At 56.7% G+C, this 21,462-nt stretch overlaps 2 protein-coding genes across 2 annotated transcripts; one reads left to right on the plus strand and one right to left on the minus strand.

Annotated features, from left to right (window-relative positions):
* The first annotated feature begins 4,583 nt into the window (after positions 1-4,583).
* STX4 (syntaxin 4) lies at positions 4,584-13,436 on the plus strand. The gene is made up of 11 exons (XM_073346549.1): positions 4,584-4,705; positions 7,267-7,377; positions 7,575-7,674; positions 8,513-8,587; positions 8,728-8,798; positions 8,886-8,994; positions 10,437-10,513; positions 10,609-10,746; positions 11,154-11,264; positions 11,554-11,691; positions 11,820-13,436. The coding sequence occupies exons 1-10, from the start codon at positions 4,676-4,678 to the stop codon at positions 11,635-11,637; spliced, it is 906 nt and encodes a 301-aa protein (XP_073202650.1). The 5' UTR covers positions 4,584-4,675; the 3' UTR covers positions 11,638-11,691; positions 11,820-13,436.
* A 3,854-nt stretch (positions 13,437-17,290) lies between these two features.
* Positions 17,291-19,105, minus strand: LOC140912233 (perforin-1-like). Its single transcript, XM_073346363.1, has 2 exons — positions 18,579-19,105; positions 17,291-18,359 (listed from the first exon to the last, which is right to left on the minus strand). Exons 1-2 carry the CDS (start codon positions 19,103-19,105, stop codon positions 17,291-17,293), a joined length of 1,596 nt encoding a protein of 531 aa, XP_073202464.1.
* Positions 19,106-21,462: the final 2,357 nt, after the last annotated feature.

Here is a 21,462-nt window from a genome sequence, read left to right on the forward strand (position 1 = left end):
TGGGATAAAACTACTTATTCCAGTATAGCTAGTCCAATACAGGAAGGGGAATAGGTTCTACCAGTATACGACTCCTTTATCCCAGTATAGCTGCCCCCACAATTGATGCTGGACCAGTATAATTGTATGATGAACAAATCATTCCCCTTGGAAGGGAATTTACGGTTAAGCCCAAATAGCCATTGTGTGCTACACCACACCCGGTCCTGTCTGCAATGGGCGTGTTCAACGAGTGGCCCTAGACTCCTTCGGCCGCCGCAGCTGGGGAATTAGATGTAAGTGTTCGAGATGTGAGGGGGACATTCAAAAGTATTGTTACCGTTTAGAACCACGGCACTGATTTTAAGAGAGCTAGAGGTGAAAGACAGAGCTATATGAAGGGCTTGGATGCATGGATGGAAGGAAGGAAGAAAGGAAGAAGGAAGGGTACAGCATGGATGGCTGTAAGGAGGGAGGAAGGAAGGAAAGGTAGAGGATAGGTGGATGGATAGAAGAAGAGATAGGTAGAGTTAGAGAAGAGATAGGTGGATGGAGGGAAGGAGGGACAGAGATTAGATGGCTCAATGTCTAGACCTTGGATGGAAGGAAGGATGGCTATAGCCAGGATGGGTAGAAGGAGGGATGGCTATAGCCGGGATGGATGGAAGGAGGGATGGATATAGCTGGGATGGGTGGCAGGAGGGATGGATATAGGTGGGATGAGTGGAAGGAGGGATGGGTATAGCCGGGATGGGAAAAAAGACAGATGGGTATAGCAGGGATGGGTAGAAGGAGGGATGGATATCACTGGGATGGGCGGAAGGAGGGATGGGTAGAGCTGGGATGGGTAGAAGGAGAGATGGGTATAGATGGGATAGGTGGAAGGAGGGATGGGTATAGCCGGGATGGGTGGAAGGAGGGATGGGTATAGCTGTAGTGGGTGGAAGAAAGGATGGCTATAGCAGGGATGGGTGGAAGGAGGGATGGGTATAGCCGGGAGGTGTGGAAGGAGGGATGGGTGTAGCTGGGTTGGGTAGAAGGAAGGATGGGTTTTGCCGGGATGGGTGGAAGGGGGGATGGGTGTAGTTGGGATGGGTGGAAGGAGGGATGGGTATAGCCGGGATGATGGGAGGATGGATGTCTACAGCTTATCAAGATGGATGGATGGACAGAATGATGGGCTGATGGATGGATGGATGGATGACTAGGACTTGAAAGGATGGATTGGTGCCCTTGTGGAAAGATATGCATGCTGTTTGTGATAATATACGAAGCCATGCTACACTTACAAGCTTTCCGCAACATAGCTGTTCTGATACAGCTGCGCCGCTGTAAGATCTCTCATGTAGCCGCTTCATGCCGACCGGAGAGCACTCTCCTTTCGATGTAATAAAACCACCTCAACGAGGGGCGGTGGTTATGCTGGCAGGAGGGCGTGTCCCATCGACATACCGTTTTGTACACAAGTGCTTATGCCGGCCAAATATGCTACTCCGTGGGGGTGTTTTTTTCACAGCCCTGAGCGACAACAGTTTGGCTGATCTAAGTTCTCGTGTAGACATGGCCCAAGACGGGGAAGTCTTGAGGGCAGGCTCTTTCTTTCACTCTGTGTCTGTAGAGCACCTGGCACCACAAGGACCCTGATCTCCCACAAAGTCAGTGGTGCCACCTTAGTGCACCTAATAGATAAGAATGAATAAATGGATGACTTTATCTGGTGGTTTTTCTCTACAGTCCTTTTTTACTGGAAGCAGTAGCTATGGCATGTGAGTCATGCTGGAGTGTGTCAGGTAATCAAGGCAGCTAGTTTATGGCCATGAATGTAAGGGGTGAGTCAGCATGGAAGAGGGCTGGGGCTCAGAAGGGGAGGAGCCAAATTAGGGCTGACTCACTTGGCATTCATCCTTAGGAAGTGGGGTTAAACCGATGATTTTGCGGGGAGTCAGAAATGACCATGGTGGGTTTGCAGCCAGGTTTAGTTGGGGCCTGTGGTTTGGGGCTGAGGGGCTTTGACAGTGCTGTGTGTGTATAAGACCGCAGGGCTGGGAAAGAAGGGGTCTGTGGGTCAGGATTTAGGGGCACCAGCAGTGCTGAGGTGAAGGAACCCAGGGCTGGGATAGCAGGGGGCTGCAGGGCAGGATGGAAAGGCACCCGCTGAGTGTGGGGCAGGAGGAGCCCAGGGCTGGGATAGCAGGGGCTGCAGGTTGGGACTGAGGACTGTCCCTTGCTCTGTCCCCTTGGCTTTGCTGCTTGGCCTTGGTGGGATGAATTAATTCATTCTGGTTCCCACCAGGATGATTTCCAGCCCTGACTCATTGTGCAGAGAGACAGGCAGGGAAAGTGCCAAGCAAGCAGCATGGGCGTTCAGTCACAGAGAAGAGAAAAGCAGCAGCCAGTGTCTTGCTGCCGAAAGCAATACCCTGGGATTTACCTGCCAATGTCAAAGGGGAAGTTGGGCTTATGGATTTGGCACTTGGCATGGATTCAGGACGATCCTCCAGCCAGCTGCCGTAAGGGAGGCATCATAGATCCTGTAATTAATGCACTGGACTTTGAGTCAGGACTCCTGGGTTTTATCCCCAGCTCTGCCACTGACTCCCTGTGTGACCCTTGGCAAATCACTGAGTCTCTATTAAATGCTACCATAATACACCTAATAATGTGCATCAACTCATTAGGTATGTGCAATATTGATAGGTGGGTTTTCCCAGACCAGCCCCACATTGTCTCACTCTAGGAGATCAGTGTCTTTATCTCCACTTTACAGAAGGGGAAACTGAGGCACAGGGAGAGGAAGTGACTTGCCCAAGATAATGCAGAAGGCCAGTGGTAGAGCTGGGAAAAGAACCCAGGTTTCCTGAGTCTAAGTCTAGTGCGCTCCCCACTAGGCCACTTCACAATTAGTGTGTCATCCTTGGTCGGGGGCCATGCTAATTGTCTCTGTATTTGTCCACTTTCAGTGTATGGGCCACTTTGACGGATGAGGGGAAAACAATGGATGTGTTATTCCTTGACTTTAGCAAAGCTTTTGATACCATCTCCCTCAGTATTCTTGCCAACAAGTTCAAGAAGTATGGGCTGGATGAATAGACTATAAGGTGGATAGAAAGCTGGCTAGATCATCGGGCTCAACGGGTAGTGATCAATGACTCCATGTCTAGTTGATGGCCGGTATCAAGCGGCGTGCCCCAAGGGTTGGTCCTGGGGCTGGTTTTGTTCAATATCTTCATTAATGATCTGGAGGATGATGTGGATTGAACCCTCAGCAAGTTTGCAGATGTCACTAAACTGGGAGGAGTGGTAGATACACTGGAGGGCAGGGATAGGATACAGAGGGCCCTAGACAAATTGGAGGATTGGGCCAAAAGAAATCTGATGAGGTTCAACAAGGACAAGTGCAGAGTCCTGCACTTAGGACGGAAGAACCCAATGCACAGCTACAGACTAGGGACCGAATGGCTCGGCAGCAGTTCTGCGGAAAAGGACCTAGGGGTGACAGTGGACGAGAAGCTGGATATGAGTCAGCAGTGTGCCCTTGTTGCCAAGAAGGCTAACGGCATTTTGGGATGTATAAGTAGGGGCATAGCGAGCAGACTGAGGGACGTGATCATTCCTCTCTATTCAGCATTGGTGAGGCCTCCTCTGGAGTACTGTGTCCAGTTTCGGGCCCCACACTACAAGAAGGATGTGGAAAAATTGGACAACGTCCAGCGAAGGGCAACAGAAATGATTAGGGGTCTGGAACACATGAGTTATGAGGAGAAGCTGAGGGAGCTGGGATTGTTTAGTCTGCAGAAATGAAGAATGAGGGGGGATTTGATAGCAGCTTTCAACTCCCTGGAAGGGGGTTCCCAAGAGGATGGCTCTAGACTGTTCTCAGTGGTGGAAGAGGACAGGACGAGGAGCAACGGTCTCAAGTTGCGGTGGGGGAGGTCTAGGTTGGATATGAGGAAACACTTTTTCACTAGGAGGGCGGGGAAGCCCCGGAATGGGCTCCCTAGGGAGGCGGTGGAATCTCCTTCCTTGGAGGTTTTTGAGGCCCAGCTTGACCAAGCCCTGGCTGGGATGACCGAGTCGGGGTTTGGTCCTGCTTCGAGCAGGGGGTGGGGCTAGACACCCCCCGAGGCCCCTGCCAACCCTGATCTTCCATGATTCGATGGAAGGCCCCGTACCCCATTCTCCCCGCCCCCGCCCTGCAGTTGACAAGGTGACTCTCTGGTCTCTCTTGACTTGGCCGACTCTATGGTTGGTCTCTCCGGGGCTGCGCCTCTCCCGAGGCGGGGGGGTGGCCCGCTACCGTCCCTGGGGCCAGATCAGCAGCGGGCTAGGCGCGATCTGGCGGGGTGACGTGTTTCTGCGCCGGGAGGGCAACTTCCGGTCAGGGCAGAGCAACTTCCGGGACGGAGACTCCTGGGCATGGGGCGATAGCCTGTCGGGGCGACCCCACTTCCGGTCGCGGCCCTTGCCTCCTTGGGGTCATCGACTTCCGGCCCTCCCGCGGCTCCTGCATTGCCGGGGCCAGACACGCTTCGGGGCAACTTCCTCTCGGGGCGGAGTTACTTCCGGCGTGGGGTTCCTACTCTTCCGGTGGCGCTCGCTGGGGGCGCCCTGCGCATGGGCAGAGCGAGGCGGGAGAGTTCCATATCGGGCGGGCTGAAGGGGTGGGGGGGGGGAGCCCCTACGGCTGGGAGAGACCATGAGGGATCGAACGCAGGAACTCAGAGAGGTGAGAGTCCCCCCCACTCCCGTGGCTGTTCCCTACAGGGAATCCCCTCCCTCCGGGGCTGTTCCCCCCCAGGGAGCCCCCTCCCCCCTCTGCTCCTCCCACTCTCCCCCGGGCTGTTCCCCCCCCAGACGTCGCTCCCCCCTTTGCTCCCCCCATTCACCTTCGGGCTCTTCTCCCCTCCTCCCCCCCAGGCTGTTCCCCTCTCTGGCTCCCTCCCCCCCCCTTGGGCTGTTCCCCCTAGGGAACTCCCTCCCCCTCTGTCCCCTGGGCTGTTCCCCCCGCCCCCCGTGAGCCCCCTCCCCCCCTCTGCTCCTCCCCATTCACCCTCGGGCTCTTCCCCCCCTCCCCCAGGCTGTTCCCCTCTCTGGCTCCCTCCCCCCGGGATGTTCCCCCCCCCACTGCTCCCCCCCATTCCCCCCCCGGGCTCTTCCCCCCCCTCCCTCCAGGCTGTTCCCCTCTCCCGTCTCCTCCCCCATGGCTGTTCTCCCCCCTCTGATTCCCTCCCCCCTGGGCTGTTGTGCCCAGGGAGGTCCCTCCCACCTCCGCTCTTTCCCCAGCCTCATCTCCCTCTGTCCTTGCCCCTCACCCTGGTATCCGGCCTTCTGCGCTGCCTGTCTTTGGGAGAGATGTGACCCCCCTGACATGCAGCAGGCGAAGGGTTAATGTCTCTCCATGGGGTCAGTGTCCAGGTGGAGCTCCCTCCCCAGGCCCCACAAAGCCTTGGAGATGCCCTGTGGCGCCGGGCGCTGCACAGACCCCCCCTCTCCTCCAACTGAACTCAGGGCCTCCGTCGCGCCAGGCGCTGCGTAGACATGGGGAGAATCATAGAATCATAGAAGATCAGGGTTGGAAGGGACCTCAGGAGGTCATCTAGCCCAACCCCCTGCTCAAAAGCAGGACCAATTCCCAGTTAAATCATCCCAGCCAGGGCTTTGTCAAGCCTGACCTTAAAAACTTCTAAGGAAGGAGATTCCACCACCTCCCTAGGGAGCCCATTCCAGGGCTTCACCACCCTCCTAGTGAAAAAGTTTTTCCTAATATCCAACCTAAACCTCCCCCACTGCAACTTGAGACCATTACTCCTCGTTCTGTCATCTGCTACCACTGAGAATAGTCTAGATCCATCCTCTCTGGAACCACCTCTCAGGTAGTTGAAAGCCGCTATCAAATCCCCCCTCATTCTTCTCTTCCGCAGACTAAACAATCCCAGCTCCCTCAGCCTCTCCTCATAAGTCATGTGTTCCAGTCCCCGAATCATTTTTGTTGCCCTTCGCTGGACTCTTTCCAATTTATCCGCATCCTTCTTGTAGTGTGGGACCCAAAACTGGACACATTACTCCAGATGAGGCCTCACCAATGTCAAATAGAGGGGGACGATCACGTCCCTCGATCTGCTCGCTATGCCCCCACTTATACATCCCAAAATGCCATTGGCCTTCTTGGTAACAAGGGCACACTGCTGACTCATATCCAGCTTCTCGTCCACTGTCACCCCTAGGTCCTTTTCCGCAGAACTGCTGCTGAGCCATTCAGTCCCTAGTCTCTAGCTGTGCATAGGATTCTTCCGTCCTAAGTGCAGGACTCTGCATTTGTCCTTGTTGAACCTCATCAGATTTCTTTTGGCCCAATCCTCCAATTTGTCTAGGGCCCTCTGTATCCTATCCCTGCCCTCCAGCGTATCTACCACTCCTCCCAGTTTAGTGTCATCTGCAAACTTGCTGAGGGTGCAATCCACACCATCCTCCAGATCATTAATGAAGATATTGAACAAAACCGGCCCCAGGACCGACCCCTGGGGCACTCCACTTGACACCGGCTGCCAACTAGACATGGAGCCATTGATCACTACCCGTTGAGCCCGACAATCTAGCCAACTTTCTACCCACCGGGTAGTCCCCACCCTGACAAACTCATGGTCTGAGCAGACAAAGGCAGGATCATTCTCCCCATTTTACACATGGGGAAACTGAGGCCCAGAGATGCAGTCCCTTGTGCAATCGCACAGAGCATCTGCGGCAGAGCTGGGGAGCCAGCGCCGATTGCAATGGGAGAGCACCCCTTACTGAGCTCCCCAGCTGCTGCGTTAATGGATTTAGCGTAGCTGGGGTTAGATGGGGTGGGGTGGGGGATGGTGACAGGCTGGGCTCAGTGGGGCCAGGACAAGGACCTGGAGCCAATGAATTGATGGCATGAGGATTGGTGTGGGGGCGAGGGAATGGGGGGACCAGAAAGAAGGTTGGGGAAAGGGCACAGATATGGGGCCGGGAGATCAGGGCCGAAGCATGCCCAGGGAAGCGGGGCAGAGTGGGTGGCGGGGACTGGAGTGGGGTGCGTATAGTGGGGGAGGGTGGAAAGTGTTAGGCATCGGGTTGCGGGGGTGGGTGGAAGGGCAGGGGTCGGGGTGGGGCGTGGATGGGGCTGGGGCAGGAAGAAGGAGATAGGGGGCGGGGGAGCAGCCTGGGCGGGGAGGGGGAGCAGAGGGGGATGGGTGAGGTGTGAAGGGTGGAGCTGGCTGCAGAGCGGGGCTCCATGTCCGGTGCCTGACCTCCCCCTCCCCGCAGGATGACGGGAGCTCAGACGATGAGGGGGCTGAGCGGATGGTCCTGGTCGTGAAGCCAGGATCGGCCAAGTTCCAGGAGGAAGAGGAGCCACTGGACGAGTTTTTCCAGACGGTAACACAGCCTCTGCCCTCCAGAGGGCGCCAACTCCAGTCCCAGAGTGGGGGCGTGGCTGGCCCAGAGTGGTGGGGAACGGGACACGGGGTCTTTCCCCTCTAGGGGGCGCTGGCTCTGATCCAGCCCCAGGGCTGGGGACTGCCTGCTCCGGGTTGCAGGGTGGTCTCATCTCTGTCTGTTTTCCGCTTCCACAGGCCCAGGGGATCCGCGAGGCGCTGAAGACCCTGGAGGGGAAGGTGAAGGATCTGGAAAAGCATCAGACTACGATTCTGGCCACCCCGCTGCCGGAGGACAGTAAGCTGGGGGGGGGGGTGCAGGGCTGGGGGGCAGGAATCCTTCCAGCACTGGCACAATGCGCCCCCCTGTCCCCATGTGGCTTGTAACGTGGCATCATGTATGGCCTGTGCCAAATTCTGGGTCCCCGTGGCAGGGTTGGGTTGTGGGGGGGAGGGGCATGGTTTGTGGGTCCCCTGCAGGGTGTGGGTGGTCTGGGTTGGGGCAGGGGGTTTATGTGTATGGAGGCTGGAGGGTTGCCAGGGAGGAGTATGGGGTAGTGTTGGGAAGGGAGGGCTTTCAGGAGGAAGTGTGGGGTAGGGTTAGGAAGCTGGAGGTGAGGTGGGGTATTGTGGGGGTCTGGGAGAGTGGAGGGGGAAGAGGCAGGGGGATGAGGGGAACTGGAAGGGTGGGTTGGGGAGGATGGGAAAGGGGGTTCGGGGAAATTTGTAAGAGGGGAACACAAAGGGAGATGTGGAGGGGCATGTGACCAGGCTTATGGGGCGATCTGCAGGCATGGGGAATCTGGGGTGGGAACATGAGGCAATGCAAGGGAAGGTCTGGAAAGGGTATAGTTGGCGTGTGGGGTGGTGTGCGGCGAGCAGTTTGGTGGGTGGAATATGTGGGGTGGTCGGGGGGGGAATATGTGGGGCAGGCGAAGAGGGGCTCTTTGGGTAGTATTGGGGAGTGGAGGGCTTTGCCTAGATCAGTCCTGGGGAGGGGGGCTCTTGAACTTCCCCACAGGAGTGGATGGATCTAGGCTTATCTTTGGGACCCCTTAAAGGTCTGGGGTTGGGATTGTCCCTGGAAGGGTGTGGGGCTCGGCTGACATCTGACACCACCCCCTAATCTGCCTCAGACATGAAGCGAGATCTGCAGAGACTGCGTGAGGAGATCAAGGACCTGGCCAAAGACATTCGGCGCCGCCTGAAAAGTGAGTCTGAAATTGGGGGGCTGGGAGCCCGGACTCCTGGGTTCTGTCCCCAACTCTGGGAGGGGGGTGGAGGTGGGGTGGGGGCAGGGCTGGAAACCCGGATTCCTGGGTTCTCTCCATCAACTCCAGTCTCTCTCCAGCCATTGAGCCCAAGAAGGGCGAGGAGGACGAGAACAGAAATGCCATCAACAACCGGATGAAGAGAACCCAGGTGAGGGGTCTGTGAAGAGGGTGCTGGTGGGGGGCGGGGTCTGGGCCTAGGAGCTGCGATTAACCCCCCTCTCCTCCCCGTTCCCAGCACGGCATCCTGTCCCAGCAGTTCCTGGAGCTGATCAACAAGTGCAACACCATCCAGTCGCAATACCGGGACCGCAACGTGGAGCGAATCCACCGCCAGCTGCAGATCAGTAAGTGCTGGCCTCTGGGCCTAGCCTGGGGCCTTTCCCTCCATCCCCCCCAGATCCTGCCCCTATGATTTCTAGAGCCGTGGATCATGCCTCACCGTCAGTCCAGAACATCAACCTGGACTCTGGGTTGGCTAAGGGGTCCTGCCCCTTTGATGGTCCTTGTCCTTGGCTGGGGTTCTGGATTGGTCAAGGGGTCCTGCCCTTCTGACAGTGCAGAGCCATGGGTCCTGCCCCTCTGATGGAGCAGATCCCCGACTGGGATTCTACACTGGCCAGACGGTCCTGCCCCCAGTCCCTAGGGAGGGCCCTGGGATGTAACTTGTCGAGTGAACGTGCCCCTTTAGTGGCTCATCGATATGGGCTAATTGCCTGTTGCTAAAGGAGCACCTCCTTTAGGTCTGCAGTGAGGATAACAACCAGCCACTGCTACTAGCCAATGGCATTCCCCCTTCAGCTGTGTACAGAGGCTGTAAAGCTGCTACCTGTTAAGGCAGGTGACCCCTGGAGCTAGAGCAGCAGGGGTCTGTGCTGCGGGGCTGGAATTCATGGGTCAAATCCATGCAGGGGAATCGGTGGATGATAAACCTGTTCCAATGACCTTGGGGAGGCCAGGGTTCGAGCAGGGGGGCTGGGAGCCAGGATTGCTGGGTTCTATCCCCGGATTCTAGAGGGCAGTGGGGTCTGGTGGGCGAGAGCAGGGGAAGTGGGGGAGGGAGGCTGGGAGTCGGGACTCCTGGGTTCTCTCCCCGGCCCTGGGAGGGGAGTGGGGTCTGTTGACAGAGGTCTCCCATCCAGCCATTGACCCGGCCAGGACCTTGCTCCGCGCGGATCTTTTCAAACAAGCGTCCTTTTCAAACCCCAACGACCCTACGCTGCGCCCTGCTCGGGGTGGGGTCGTGTTCGTCGGGCCCTGCCGTGTGGGAGTTCAACATGCTGAGAGCTGAGGATGGTGCCTCTTCTGGCTGGGTGTGTTTGGGGGAAATCTCGGAAGTGTCCGGGCTGATTTTTCAGCTCCGTTTGCCCTAAGATCGCCAGATACGCTCACGTTTCCACGTGTAATTTGTTTGGGGCTTAACTTCCAAGGATCTGAGCTTCCAAGGGCAGCTTAACAAGGAGAAGAACAAGGAGATCACAAGCCGTCGGTGTCTTTATCCATTCTGTCAATGGCACAAGAGCACTACAGTACTGTCCCAAGGTGAAAGGGCACCGATTTTGACCAAATATCTCGATATTGGGCTTACGGGTAGGGTTGTATCACTAGACCCGGGTCGGGACTCCTGGGTTCGATCCCTGGTTCTGGGAGGGCAGTGAAGTCTAGTGGGTTAGGATGGGTGTGGCAGGCTGGGAGTCAGGACTCCTGGGTTCTATCCATTGCTGTGAGGGGGGAGTGGGGTCCAGTGGGTAAGGAAGGGAGCAGACCCAGTCCCTTACTCTCCCGGCAGCCGGTGGCGGCGTGGTGTCGGACGAAGAGCTGGAGCAGATGCTGGAGAGCGGCCAGACGGAGGTGTTTGTCTCTAACGTGAGTGCCAGGGACGGGTGTGTGTGTGGGGGGGGAATGACGGGGGGGCAGGGTCTGGCCAGGCCAGGCTATTGACCCCCTCCCTCCCCTCCCAGATCATGAAGGACACGCGTGTGACCAAGCAGGCGCTGAACGAGATAGAGACCCGGCATGACGAGATCCTCAAGCTGGAGCGCAGCATCCAGGAGCTGCATGACATGTTCACCTACCTCGCCATCGAGGTGGAGCTGCAGGTATGGGGGGGCCCAGAACCCCCCCCCCCCCCCGGGGGCACAGCTTTGCTCTCCTGGGCAGCTGGCTCCTTCCCACGGGCCCGCCCTCTCCCGCCAGCCACCACTTTCACTTGCCCGCTCTAGCCAATATCCGCTTCCTGTTTTAGGCAGGGCCGCTTCCTGTTTTAGGCAGGGCCGCTTCCTGTGTGCCCTGCCCATTCCCGCCCCCCACTGCCAGTGGCCACTTCCTGTGTGCCCTGCCCGTGCCCATTCCCGCCCCTCACTGCCAATGGCCACTTCCTGTCCATCTCCCCTCCGTTTCAGCTCTCCCGCCTCATAGTCCCCCGTCTCTCACCCTTGTTCCCTGTTCCCCGAATCCTGGACCGGCTGAGGGTATCGCAACCACCTCCTTCTCCCTTGGGCTGTAGGGGGAGATGATCAACCGGATTGAGAAGAACATCCTGGACTCGGAGAACTACGTCCACAAGGGACACCTCCATCTCAACTCTGCCAGGGAGAGCCAGCAGAAAGCCCGCAAGGTGGGTCCCCTGATGTTCCCTTCCCACCCCACTGAGCAAACCAGTCTTACCCCCCCGGACCCCAGCTTAGCAATCGGATCAGAACCAACGCCGCTCGAGGAGAAAGGACCCGCATCCCGCTTTCTGTACACCTCACTGTTGATTGGGAGTCAGGACTTCTGGGTCCTATCCCCAGCTCTGGGAGGGGAGTGGGGTCTAGTGGGTTAAGTAGCAGAAGGTGGGGAGCCAGGAGTCCTGGGTTCAGTCCCGCGCCCGCTAACACTTTCCCCTTCTGTGCGGGGCTTGGTAGAAGAAGTTCATGATCATCATCTGCCTCTTGGTCACCGTGGTCATCGTTGTGGTTATCATTGGAGTGGCCATTGCCACCGGCTAGACCTGCGTCCGGTTTCCGCCCCCTCTCCCCTTGCTGTGGGGCTGGGGCTTGCTGGTAAGTACCATGGGGCGTAATCACCCCGCAGCACACACCACTGCTGTAGATGGGGGGGGGGGGGGGGTGCTGGGGCTGGGTGGGCCCATATTGAGTTTCTAACCCCAGCTATATTCTCTGCCTTTCAGGATTCGTGAGCGCGGCCCCGTCTTCCAGCGGAACCACTGCCCCCTGCTGGGAGGTTTATGCACTGATGGCCGGAGCGAACGCTGGGTTCAAATCCTGATCTTCAAGCACAAGCCAGCTCCCTCCCGTCCAGAATGGTTTCTATGGACTCCTCGTATCTCTTGCCTTCGGAGTAGGGGTGAGATCCACCCTGAAGAGCCTCTGATTTTCCGAGGTCTGTGAATTTGTGGCATTTTGGTCTGACGGTTCGTCCTCCTTGTCCCTTCCTGTGGCTCTGTCCCTCCCCTTTGAGCCTCTTCCTGTTTTGGGCAGTGCCACTTTGTGTGGCAAAGCCCCTCACACTAGCATTAACTTCATGCACTAAGCAAGTCAACTTCTTCTAAGCCCACCTCTACCCGGCCAAGCCCACTTCTTGTCTCTTCGCCCCTCCTGCCAGTACCTACTTCCTGTTTTGGGAAAATCGGCTTCCTGCGGGCCCTGCCTCTTGCTCTCAGTCTCTACTTCCTGTTATGGTAACGAGAACTTCTTTTTCGTGCTCCGGCCCCTCCGCTCTGGTGTCAGCGTCCTGTCTCGGGCGGGCCTGCTCTCTGTGGTATGGTCCACGCCCCGCCCCCCTCTCCAGGTGTGCCCACTTCCTGGGTACCTGCTGCTCTCCCCAACTCCCCTCCTTAGGGAGGGGGACTCCATGCCCCAGTGAGGGTATTGGGGCATCCTAGGCCCATAGGTTGCTGTTTGCCAGGGGGGTGGGGTGTGCCCCATCACTGCCTTAACGGGAGGTTCCCTCTATGGCGCAGGGTGGGGCCGGTATCTCTTCACACTGCCAGTGAGGTAAGTGCCAATGCAGCATGGTGGCTTTTCTGGGGTGGGCATCCTGTCCCCCCCAGCGAGTCAGGACTCCTGGGTTCTATCCCCAGCTCTGAGGGGAGGCCACCCTCCCCATGTCTCTTGTGCCTTAACCCACTGGGGCTCAGTATTTAATCATGATCCCATTCAAACCCGCTCCCGCCTCAGTTGACCCTCTCCATCCCCCAGCTGACTGGCAGGAGGGGGGCCATTCCACATGGCCCACTGCCTGGCACCTTTGCCCTGCACCCCCCTGCCCATGCTTTCCCCCCACTCCCATCAGTGCCTGCTCTATAGCTCTCCTTGGCTCCTCTCCTCCATCACAGTCTCCATCAGCCCCCAGCCTTAACACGGCCTTTGACACTGCCTGCGGCATACCAAGTGGGGGCCCTCACCCCCAGGCCTTGGCTGCCCCCTCTCTTCCCTGGCCCACCCCACCTCTTCATACACCACCCCCTGATCCCTGTAGATGGGGTGGGGGTGTCAACTGACCTAACCCCCCACGGCAAGCCGGAGAAGGTTCTCTGACCTCCTTGCCCCTCCACTTGCCCCCCTGCCAAGCTGGGTCTGACTGACTGAGGCATGAGCCAGATTTTAGCTCTCCCCATTAACCAGGCAGAGGATCAGGACGACCGGGTTCTTGCCCTAGGTCTTTGTTTTAATTCTTAACCTCTCAGCTGCAATATGGAGTGACCTTTCCCTGTTGCCTTGGTGACTGAATGTAACGTGGCCTGACTTGTATTTTGTAATAAAAATGATAAATCATGTTAAAAACGTCCCGTGGGTGGCAAAAAGTTTGATTCTCATGCGATCGGCGCAAGTGCCTGACGGTGTGCAGAGATTGTTCCCCTGCTGCCCTGCCCCAGAAGCGGCTGCATCTCAGGGCCCGGCGAGCCCTCCTGGCGCGACGTCACCCTGCGCCTGTTCCCCAGCTGCCCCTCCCCAGAGGTGGAAGCATCTCCGTGCCTGGTGAGTACTCCGGGGTCGCTGAAGTAACCTGAAACATCCACTCAACGTGCAGCAGCAGTCAAACAAGCGAAGAGAATGCTGGGAATCATTAAGAAAGGGATCGATAATAGGACATAAAATGACAGGTTTCAGAGTAGCAGCCGTGTTAGTCTGTATTCGCAAAAAGAAAAGGAGTACTTGTGGCACCTTAGAGACTAACCAATTTATTTGAGCATAAACTTTCGTGAACTACAGCTCACTTCATCGGATGCATACTGTGAGGGTGGGGAGAAAACCTGGATTTGTGCTGGAAATGGCCCACCTTGATTATTATACACATTGTAAGGAGAGTGATCACTTTAGATAAGCTATTATCAGCGGGAGAGTGGGTTGGGGGGAGAGAAAACCTTTTGTAGTGATAAACACCCATTTTTTCATGGTTTGTGTGTATAAAAACATCTTCTGTATTTTCCACAGTATGCATCCGATGAAGCGAGCTGTAGCTCACGAAAGCTTATGCTCAAATAAATTGGTTAGTCTCTAAGGTGCCACAAGGACAGAAAACATCATCTTGCCTCTGTATAAATCAGTGGTACGCCCACATCTTGAATACTGCATGCGGCTGTGGTTGCCCCATCTCAAAAAAGAGACATTGGAATTGGAAAAGGTTTGGAAAAAGGCAACAAAACGGATTGGGGTATGGAATGACTTCCGTAGGAGGAGAGATTAATAAGACTGGGCCGTTTTAGCTTGGAAAAGAGACGGCTAAGGGGAGATATGATTGAGGTCTATAAAATCATGACTGGTGTGGAGAAAGTAGATTAGGAAGTGTTGTTTACTCCTTCTCATAATTTCATTTGGTGACCCCGAGTTCTTATGTTAACAGGCAGCAGGTTTAAAACAAAAGGAAGTATTTCTTCACACAACACACAGCAACCTGTGGAACTCCTTGCCGGAGGATGTTGTGAACTCCAAGACCATAACGGTTCAAAAAAGAACTAGATAAATTCATGGAGAATAGGTCCACCCATGGTTATTGGCAGGGATGGTGTCCCTAGCCTCTATTTGCCAGCAGCTGGGAATGGGCGACAGGGGATGGATCACCTGATGATTCCCTGTTCTGTTCATTCCCTCTGAGGCACCTGGCACTGGCCACTGTCGGAGGACAGGATCATGGGCTACATGGACCTTTGGGCTGAGCCAGTAGGGTCGTTCTTATATCCTTAAAGTGCCTGCTGTAATACAGTGTCCACCAGGAGGGGGCGATGCTTCTCCATGTGTCTCCAGTCCCCCTGAGCGGCTCCTTTCACAACAGTCCCTTCTGGATGTGCAGTCGGCTGGCTCAGGGTAGGAGTCTAGGGCAGTGGTTCTCACAACACACATTTTTGGTGGCCTCAAAGTGCCGACACCGTTTGCTGGGGGCCGCTCTGGCCCCCCCTTTTTTGTGTATAATTGTTAATTAATTGTAGGAAAAACATAAGTGAGCACAGATACACGTCCGAATCATTGTCATTTATTTATGTAGGGTCTTTTTTGCAGACTCAATAATAAAAATAACGTACAGCTGTATTTTGGTGCCCTTGGCCCTTGCTGCCTCCCTCATGCATCGCCCTGGGCCTGATGCTTCCCCCCCGCACTGGCCGTGAGCTCCCTTCTGTGCCCTTGCACCCCAGGATCACCTTGACCAGGGCACCCAGTAAGGTTGGCTCTGCTGAAACCCAGAGCCCTATGGCTGGATCCGGGGGGAGGGGGCGAAGCCCAGAGCCCCATAGCTGGGGGGAGGCAGGGGCTGAAGCATGGAGCCCAAGGAGGAGGGTTAAGACCACCCCTGGAACCGCGCAGCTGTGGGGGGATTGATGCCCGCCGGCGGAGACTGGCTGGATCAGGAGAGGGGGGCTGAAGCCCACCCCTGGAGTCCCCCGGCTGAAGCCAGACAGGGAGGGCTGAACCCCGCCCCCGCAGCCCTTGGGTGCGGCAGGGAGGGGGTGCTGCTTTGCCCCCCTCCCCCGTATCTGCCCAGGCATCTCTCGGGGCTGCAGCGCCGCCTGGCTCGGAGATCCAGCATCCCCCAGGAGAGTGGGAACGAATGGACCGAAAGCGGCGGGTCGGAACCGATCCTGATTGGTGGACAAAAGCGGGAGGGGAGGGGTATTCCGGCCACCGCCCCCTTTCGGGGAGCACGGGGGGTGGGGATGAAGGGAGCCGGGTGGACAGAGGGGAGCCAGTGGCCCCATCTCCGGGCTCCATCACGACGTCCTTGGGCCTTCGTTGTCTTGGGTCTAGGAGCTGAGCTGGGATCAGGCCAGATGGAGGGACCCAGGCGATGTTGCCACCCGTGCTGGCTCCGGTTCAATCCCAAATCAGAGCCCTTGGCAGGGTGGGGTGGGGGGCAATGGGGGGCACTCAGAACCCTAGCCTAGGGGGAGGGAGAATGGGGGTCACACAGAGCCCCGGGCATGTAGGGGAACTGGGAGGGGTTGCAAGGAGGGGTCTAGAGGGCGCTGGTGCAATGAGCTGCAAGACCCAAGGCTGCGACCCCTAGTTTGATGCTTTACGAGGGCTAAGCCTGGGCGGGAGCTTCCCAGCCCCCCAGGGCGGCAGCGGTGAGCAGCGGCCCCAGAAGGCCAGGGGAGGGCGTTCCCCAGAGGCGGCAGCAGGGGGTGCCAGAGGCGGGCAAGTCCACCTATCACAGGGGTTCTCAAACCGGGGGTCGGGACCCCTCAGAGGGGCGTGAGTTTATTACAGGGGGGGGTCACGAGCTGTCAGCCTCCACCCCAAACCTCACTTCGCCTCCAGCCTTTATAATAGCGTTCAACCTAAAGAAAGTGTTTTTAATGTATGGGGGTGGTCGCACTCAGAGGCTAGCTGTGTGAAAGGGGTCACCAGGACAAAAGTTTGAGAACCCCTGCCCTATAATAAGTGGAATTGGTCTTTTTTTTTTTTTAAAGGTTGCTTAAATTTTTTGAGAGCGAGGGCCTGTGGTGGTGGGCAGAGGAGTTCGGGGCTTGTTTTATTTGGAGGTAGCTTCTTTCGTTCGTGTACGAAGAGTCTTCGGCACAAAGCGTAGGGTGACCCGAGAGCAAATGCGAAAAATCGGGATGGAGCCGGGGGGTTCCTTTGTAAGACAGAGCCCCGACTCTTGGGCCTGTCCCTATGAAAGCGGGACGTCTGCTCACCCGACCAAAGTCGCGCCATAAAACCGGTGGTCGGCGCGGTTTCGGTGACTCATGCCCGTCATCAGAATTTGAGGAGCTCCCGCTCAGTGAAGAAAATCCCGCCCCCTCGCTGCATCCCGCGCCGGAAGATGCTTCAACGGTTCCACGCGGGAACGTCCCACCACGAGGCACCGGAGCCCGCGGCGGGTGGCGAGCGAGAGGGTGACCTCTTTCCTTAACAAGGGAAGTCCGTGAGCGCTTATTATTTTTAATGTGTAACTTCCTGTTTTGGCAGCAAAGAACTGGAACTACTGAAAAAAAGAGAATGGAATTTGTATAACACCCCCCCCACACACACACACAAATACACACACAACTCATTCCTCTGAGATGGGTTGGGCTTGTTTCAGGCCCTTTTTTTTTTTCTCGTGAGACTTGGAGCTGGGGCCCCTGGTTTCGGATCCCAGCTCTGGGAGGGGAGTGGGGGCTGGAGGGTTAGAACAGTGGGGGCTGGGAGCCAGGACTCCTCAGTTCTCGCCTCTCACAGGCACGTATTCATGGCAGTTGTTGCCCCCCAGGTTGGGCCCGCACTCCAGTGTGTAGGAAAACTTGAAGTGGCCGTGTTCAAGGTTGCAGGTGAGCTTGACATTCTTGCCGACCTTGAGGTAGGTGTAACACCTGCCCAGGAGGTCGTCCTCCAGTAGGTCCTCGTCCCACACCTCCATTTCCAGTTTGGGCAGCTCTGGCAGCGTCACTGGCCCGAAGTCCAGGTCTTCTCTCCAGATGGGGTGGTTATCTTCCTTAACTTGGCCCGTCTGCAGCTGCTGGCCTTGGAACGAGAACTTGACGTAGGCGTCGGTGTCGGTCACGGTGTCTCCCCACAGGTCTGTGCCCCACAGCACATGGACCTTCAGCCGGGCCATGCCCCGCTTAAGTGAACAGCACATGGAGTTGGTGAGGGGGTTGCCGGAACAGTAGCATTTGCAGGGGTCCAAGGCGTCGGCCTGGCCCCATTTTGGGCAGCTACGAGGGCAACTCTTCCTGTGCCCCCGCTCAGCCACGTACTCCTTCACTGCCTGCCTCAGCGCCTCCCGCCTGGGGTCGTCCGGTCTCACCAGGGCATGGATGGGCATCAGAGAGTAGGAGACCAGGTCAGGGCTGGCTCTGAGGCTCTCCATCCAGGTCGAGAAGGAGCTGGCATTTTGCTCAGTGGAGAAGAGCTGGTTGGAGTAGCTGTGGCCACCCGTCACCTTGATGCGCTTCTCCATGTAGGGCACCTGGGAGCTCCCCCAGCCCTGGTTGCTCTCGTTGCTGGACTGGGCGCTGGAGGAGAGTGGGCTCAAGCCCAGATCTTGCAAGAACTGGGAGCCCAGGCGCGCCTTGATTTCGGTGGCTGTCAGCCCATCCAGCACTGCCCGGCAGGTCTGGACAGCCGTCAGCTGCCGCACCTGCCCCCCCAGGTCTGCCTGCCTCACATAGTGGGTACCATACTTGGCCAGGAAGGGCCAGTATATGGATGAGTTGTAGCCGGGTGGGAGACTTCTCAGGGTCCAGAAGAACTGGGGCATCAGTGGGGGGTCTTGAGCGAGACTCAGCCTGCCCAGAAGGGAAAGAGAGAGGAGTTAGGAGCCAACCAGAGACCCCCTGCATCTTCCCCCTGAACAAACTGGCCCCACTTCCCCAGTGCTCACTCCGTGGCTTCCCTGGCAGCTGGGGGGCAGTGGGAGACGCTCTCCTCTTGCAGTCAGTGCTACCCCATTGCAGCAGTAGGGGGCGCTGGGCTGCAGGGAGCAGGGCGGGGTGGGGGATTCTCACCTGTAATACACGCAGGGTATCTCTTGGCGCACGAACATGTACTTGTCCTGCAGCTCCTTCTGGTAAGCGTAGCTGGTGAGCTGGGATTTGGACCCCCCCAAGGCCAGGCCATGGGACTCGTCTAGCAGCTCCAGCTCTGACATCCAGTCATTGTTCACATCCAACGCCAGTGCCCGGCCCACTGCTGCGGCTGACTCTTCCACTGAGCTGCTGAGCTCCCGGTTGCACGAGATGTGGACCCTCCAGTCCACCACGGCCAGCGGCAGCCTCTGGTGCTGTCTCCCCTGCAGCCGGTTCTCGCACAGGGTGCAGGTGCCATTTGGGCGACGCCACAGGCTGGTGTCCACCAGATTGGCCCCCGTCCACTCCAGCGTGGTCACGTCGATGCCCTCCCCCACCAAGCTGTGCGCGGGCACGAAGGTCATGGGCTCATCACACTCCTCAGCTGTGCCCGTGTAGCAGTCGGGGGAGACTCCAGGGAGCAGGAAGAGCAGCAGCAGAGGGATGAAGGCACCGGATCTCGCCATGGCTGGTGCGATGGTGCCTGTCACCTGGGAGCGGCTTTTGGACTCTGAGCCTCCCTGGAGGCAGAAAAACAGAGAGAGGATTCATTAACGACAATCTAGTGGCAGGCAGTTCCACAGGCACAACACATCCTAGCAGCATCCCAGAAGCCTGCAAGCTGCTACGACCCTCCCTGAATCTGAAAGAAGAGCTCTCCACCAACCTGTGCTATAGCCTGCCTACCCCATTGCTGGCCGATTCTGCTGGAGAGTTGCTGCTGGGTGTGAACAGTACAGGGACTAGGACACATACAATCTGGCAGTTCTGATTCTGTCCACCAGGGTGCAGTTGGTTTAGTTGTCTGTAGTAGGGGACCTGAGACACATGGGTGAATAGTTCTCATTCCATGTAATAGACAGCTGCGCAGATATACACCTGTGCCCACCCCTGCTTCCCACCCCACCCCCAAGATGAATCTCCCCTCATTGTGCCGGGAACTGAATCCCCCACGTGAGCTACAGGAAGTAGGGTGACTCTTGCTGAAATATGCACAGCCCCATTCCCTCCTGCAGGAAGAGAAACGCACCCACACGAGTGTCCTCAATTCCCTTCATGTCTTACCTCCTAAATCGCTGTATGTGCCAGGCTCCTTCACCTGGCACTGAGATGCAGCCAGCTCTGGGGCAGGGCAGCAGGGGAACAGCCACCCAGAGAGCTCTGGGGAGCATTGGTGTGGCTACTGGGGTATGGTGATGTCCCCACAGCTACCCCGATTGCTGCTTCCCAGCACCTCCCCCAGACTCCCCTGCCCCATGGATTTCCTGTCTGCAGCAAAGCGCAGGGCTCCCGTGTGGGGATCACGGCAGCTGGGCTGGAGCAGTGGCATTTCCAGGGGCCACCCTGATGCAGATGTCAGCTGGATCATAGTGCAGGAAGCTGAGCTCTCCTGAGCTCTCTGGGTTTGTCAACTGGGAGGCGGAACAGGCAGAAAGAGGGAGCCCCGCCTACAGCAAAATCCCCCCCCCCCGAACGAATCCAGGAGGATCGGGGGAGAAAGGAAAGTGTGGGGGGACTGTCTGGGGGGAAGGGCCAGATCCTGACATCAGTGATCCAATTGTAAATTTGGAGTGGGGTCAGTCAGGCTAGAGAGGGGAGCCAGGAAGCCAGGACTCCTGGATTCTATCCCTGGCTCAGGGAAGGGAGCGGGGTCTAGTGGTTAGAGCAGGGGGGCTGGGAGCCAGGACTCCTGGGTTCTCTCTCTCTCTGGGAGGGGAGTGGGTTCTGAGTCTGGACATTTGGGTGCTTTCCCTGGGAGTGGAGCAGGATCTAGTGGTTAGAGCAGGGGATGCTGGTGGGAGCTGGGAGCCTGGACTCCTGGGTTCTTTCCTTTGCTCTGGCAGGGGAATTGGGTCTAGTGGTTAGATCGGGGGGGGGGGGGGCACGGGCTGGGAGCCAGGACGCCTGGATTCTATCCCTGGCTCAGAGAGGGGAGTGGGATCTAGGGGTCAGAAGGGGGGTGGGGGACACAGGGCCAAGAGGGGTTAAACACTAGCAGACTAACTAGCCCATATTCAACCTTTAGAGACATATTAGGAGATAATTGTGTTTTGTGTGTGTTTCCATATATGCTGTTATAGGTTGACAATGTAACCAAACGGTTCCTGCCTGCCCTATATTCTGTAAATTCAGAGATCCAAAGGAGATGTTAACTGTAAATGTAGGAACATCGCTGTCTTCACTCTCTTTTAGGCATGCAGTTAATTACTTGTAAATGACGGGAGGTGGGCAGTTACATAATGTTAATCCATGCAGCTAATTACTGGTGGTCCTTTGGAAAGAGAAGGTTTTACTTCATAGATTCATAGATTCATAGATATTTAGGTCAGAAGGGACCATTATGATCATCTAGTCTGACCTCCTGCACAATGCAGGCCACAGAATTTCACCCACCCACTCCTACAAAAAAACCCTCACACCTATATCTGTGCTATTGAAGTCCTCAAATCATAGTTTAAAGACTTCAAGGAGCAGAGAATCCTCCAGCAAGTGACCCATGCTACAGAGGAAGGCCACAAACTATAAAAGAACTCTTGGGCCCTGATCCTGCCATCTCAGATCTGCTTAAGCTTCATGGGGGAAGTTTGAGTTGCAAGACTGAGGTCTCCAGCTCCCGTCTGGATCACGCTGATATTGGCCATTGGCTGTCTTGGGATTATAACCTGATGAACCGATTGGGAAAAGGACTCTTTGCCGTTCTGCAGCTCACCATCTTTACTATGAAACTGACCTAAGAACTCTATTGCTAGCTGTATGGATAATGATCTTTTAACCAATACTCTCTCTTTTCTTTTGTAATAATGTTTAGTTTAGTTGACAAGAG

Source organism: Lepidochelys kempii, chromosome 6 (genome assembly GCF_965140265.1).
Source record: "Lepidochelys kempii isolate rLepKem1 chromosome 6, rLepKem1.hap2, whole genome shotgun sequence".
In the NCBI taxonomy this organism is placed as follows: Eukaryota; Metazoa; Chordata; order Testudines; family Cheloniidae; genus Lepidochelys; species Lepidochelys kempii.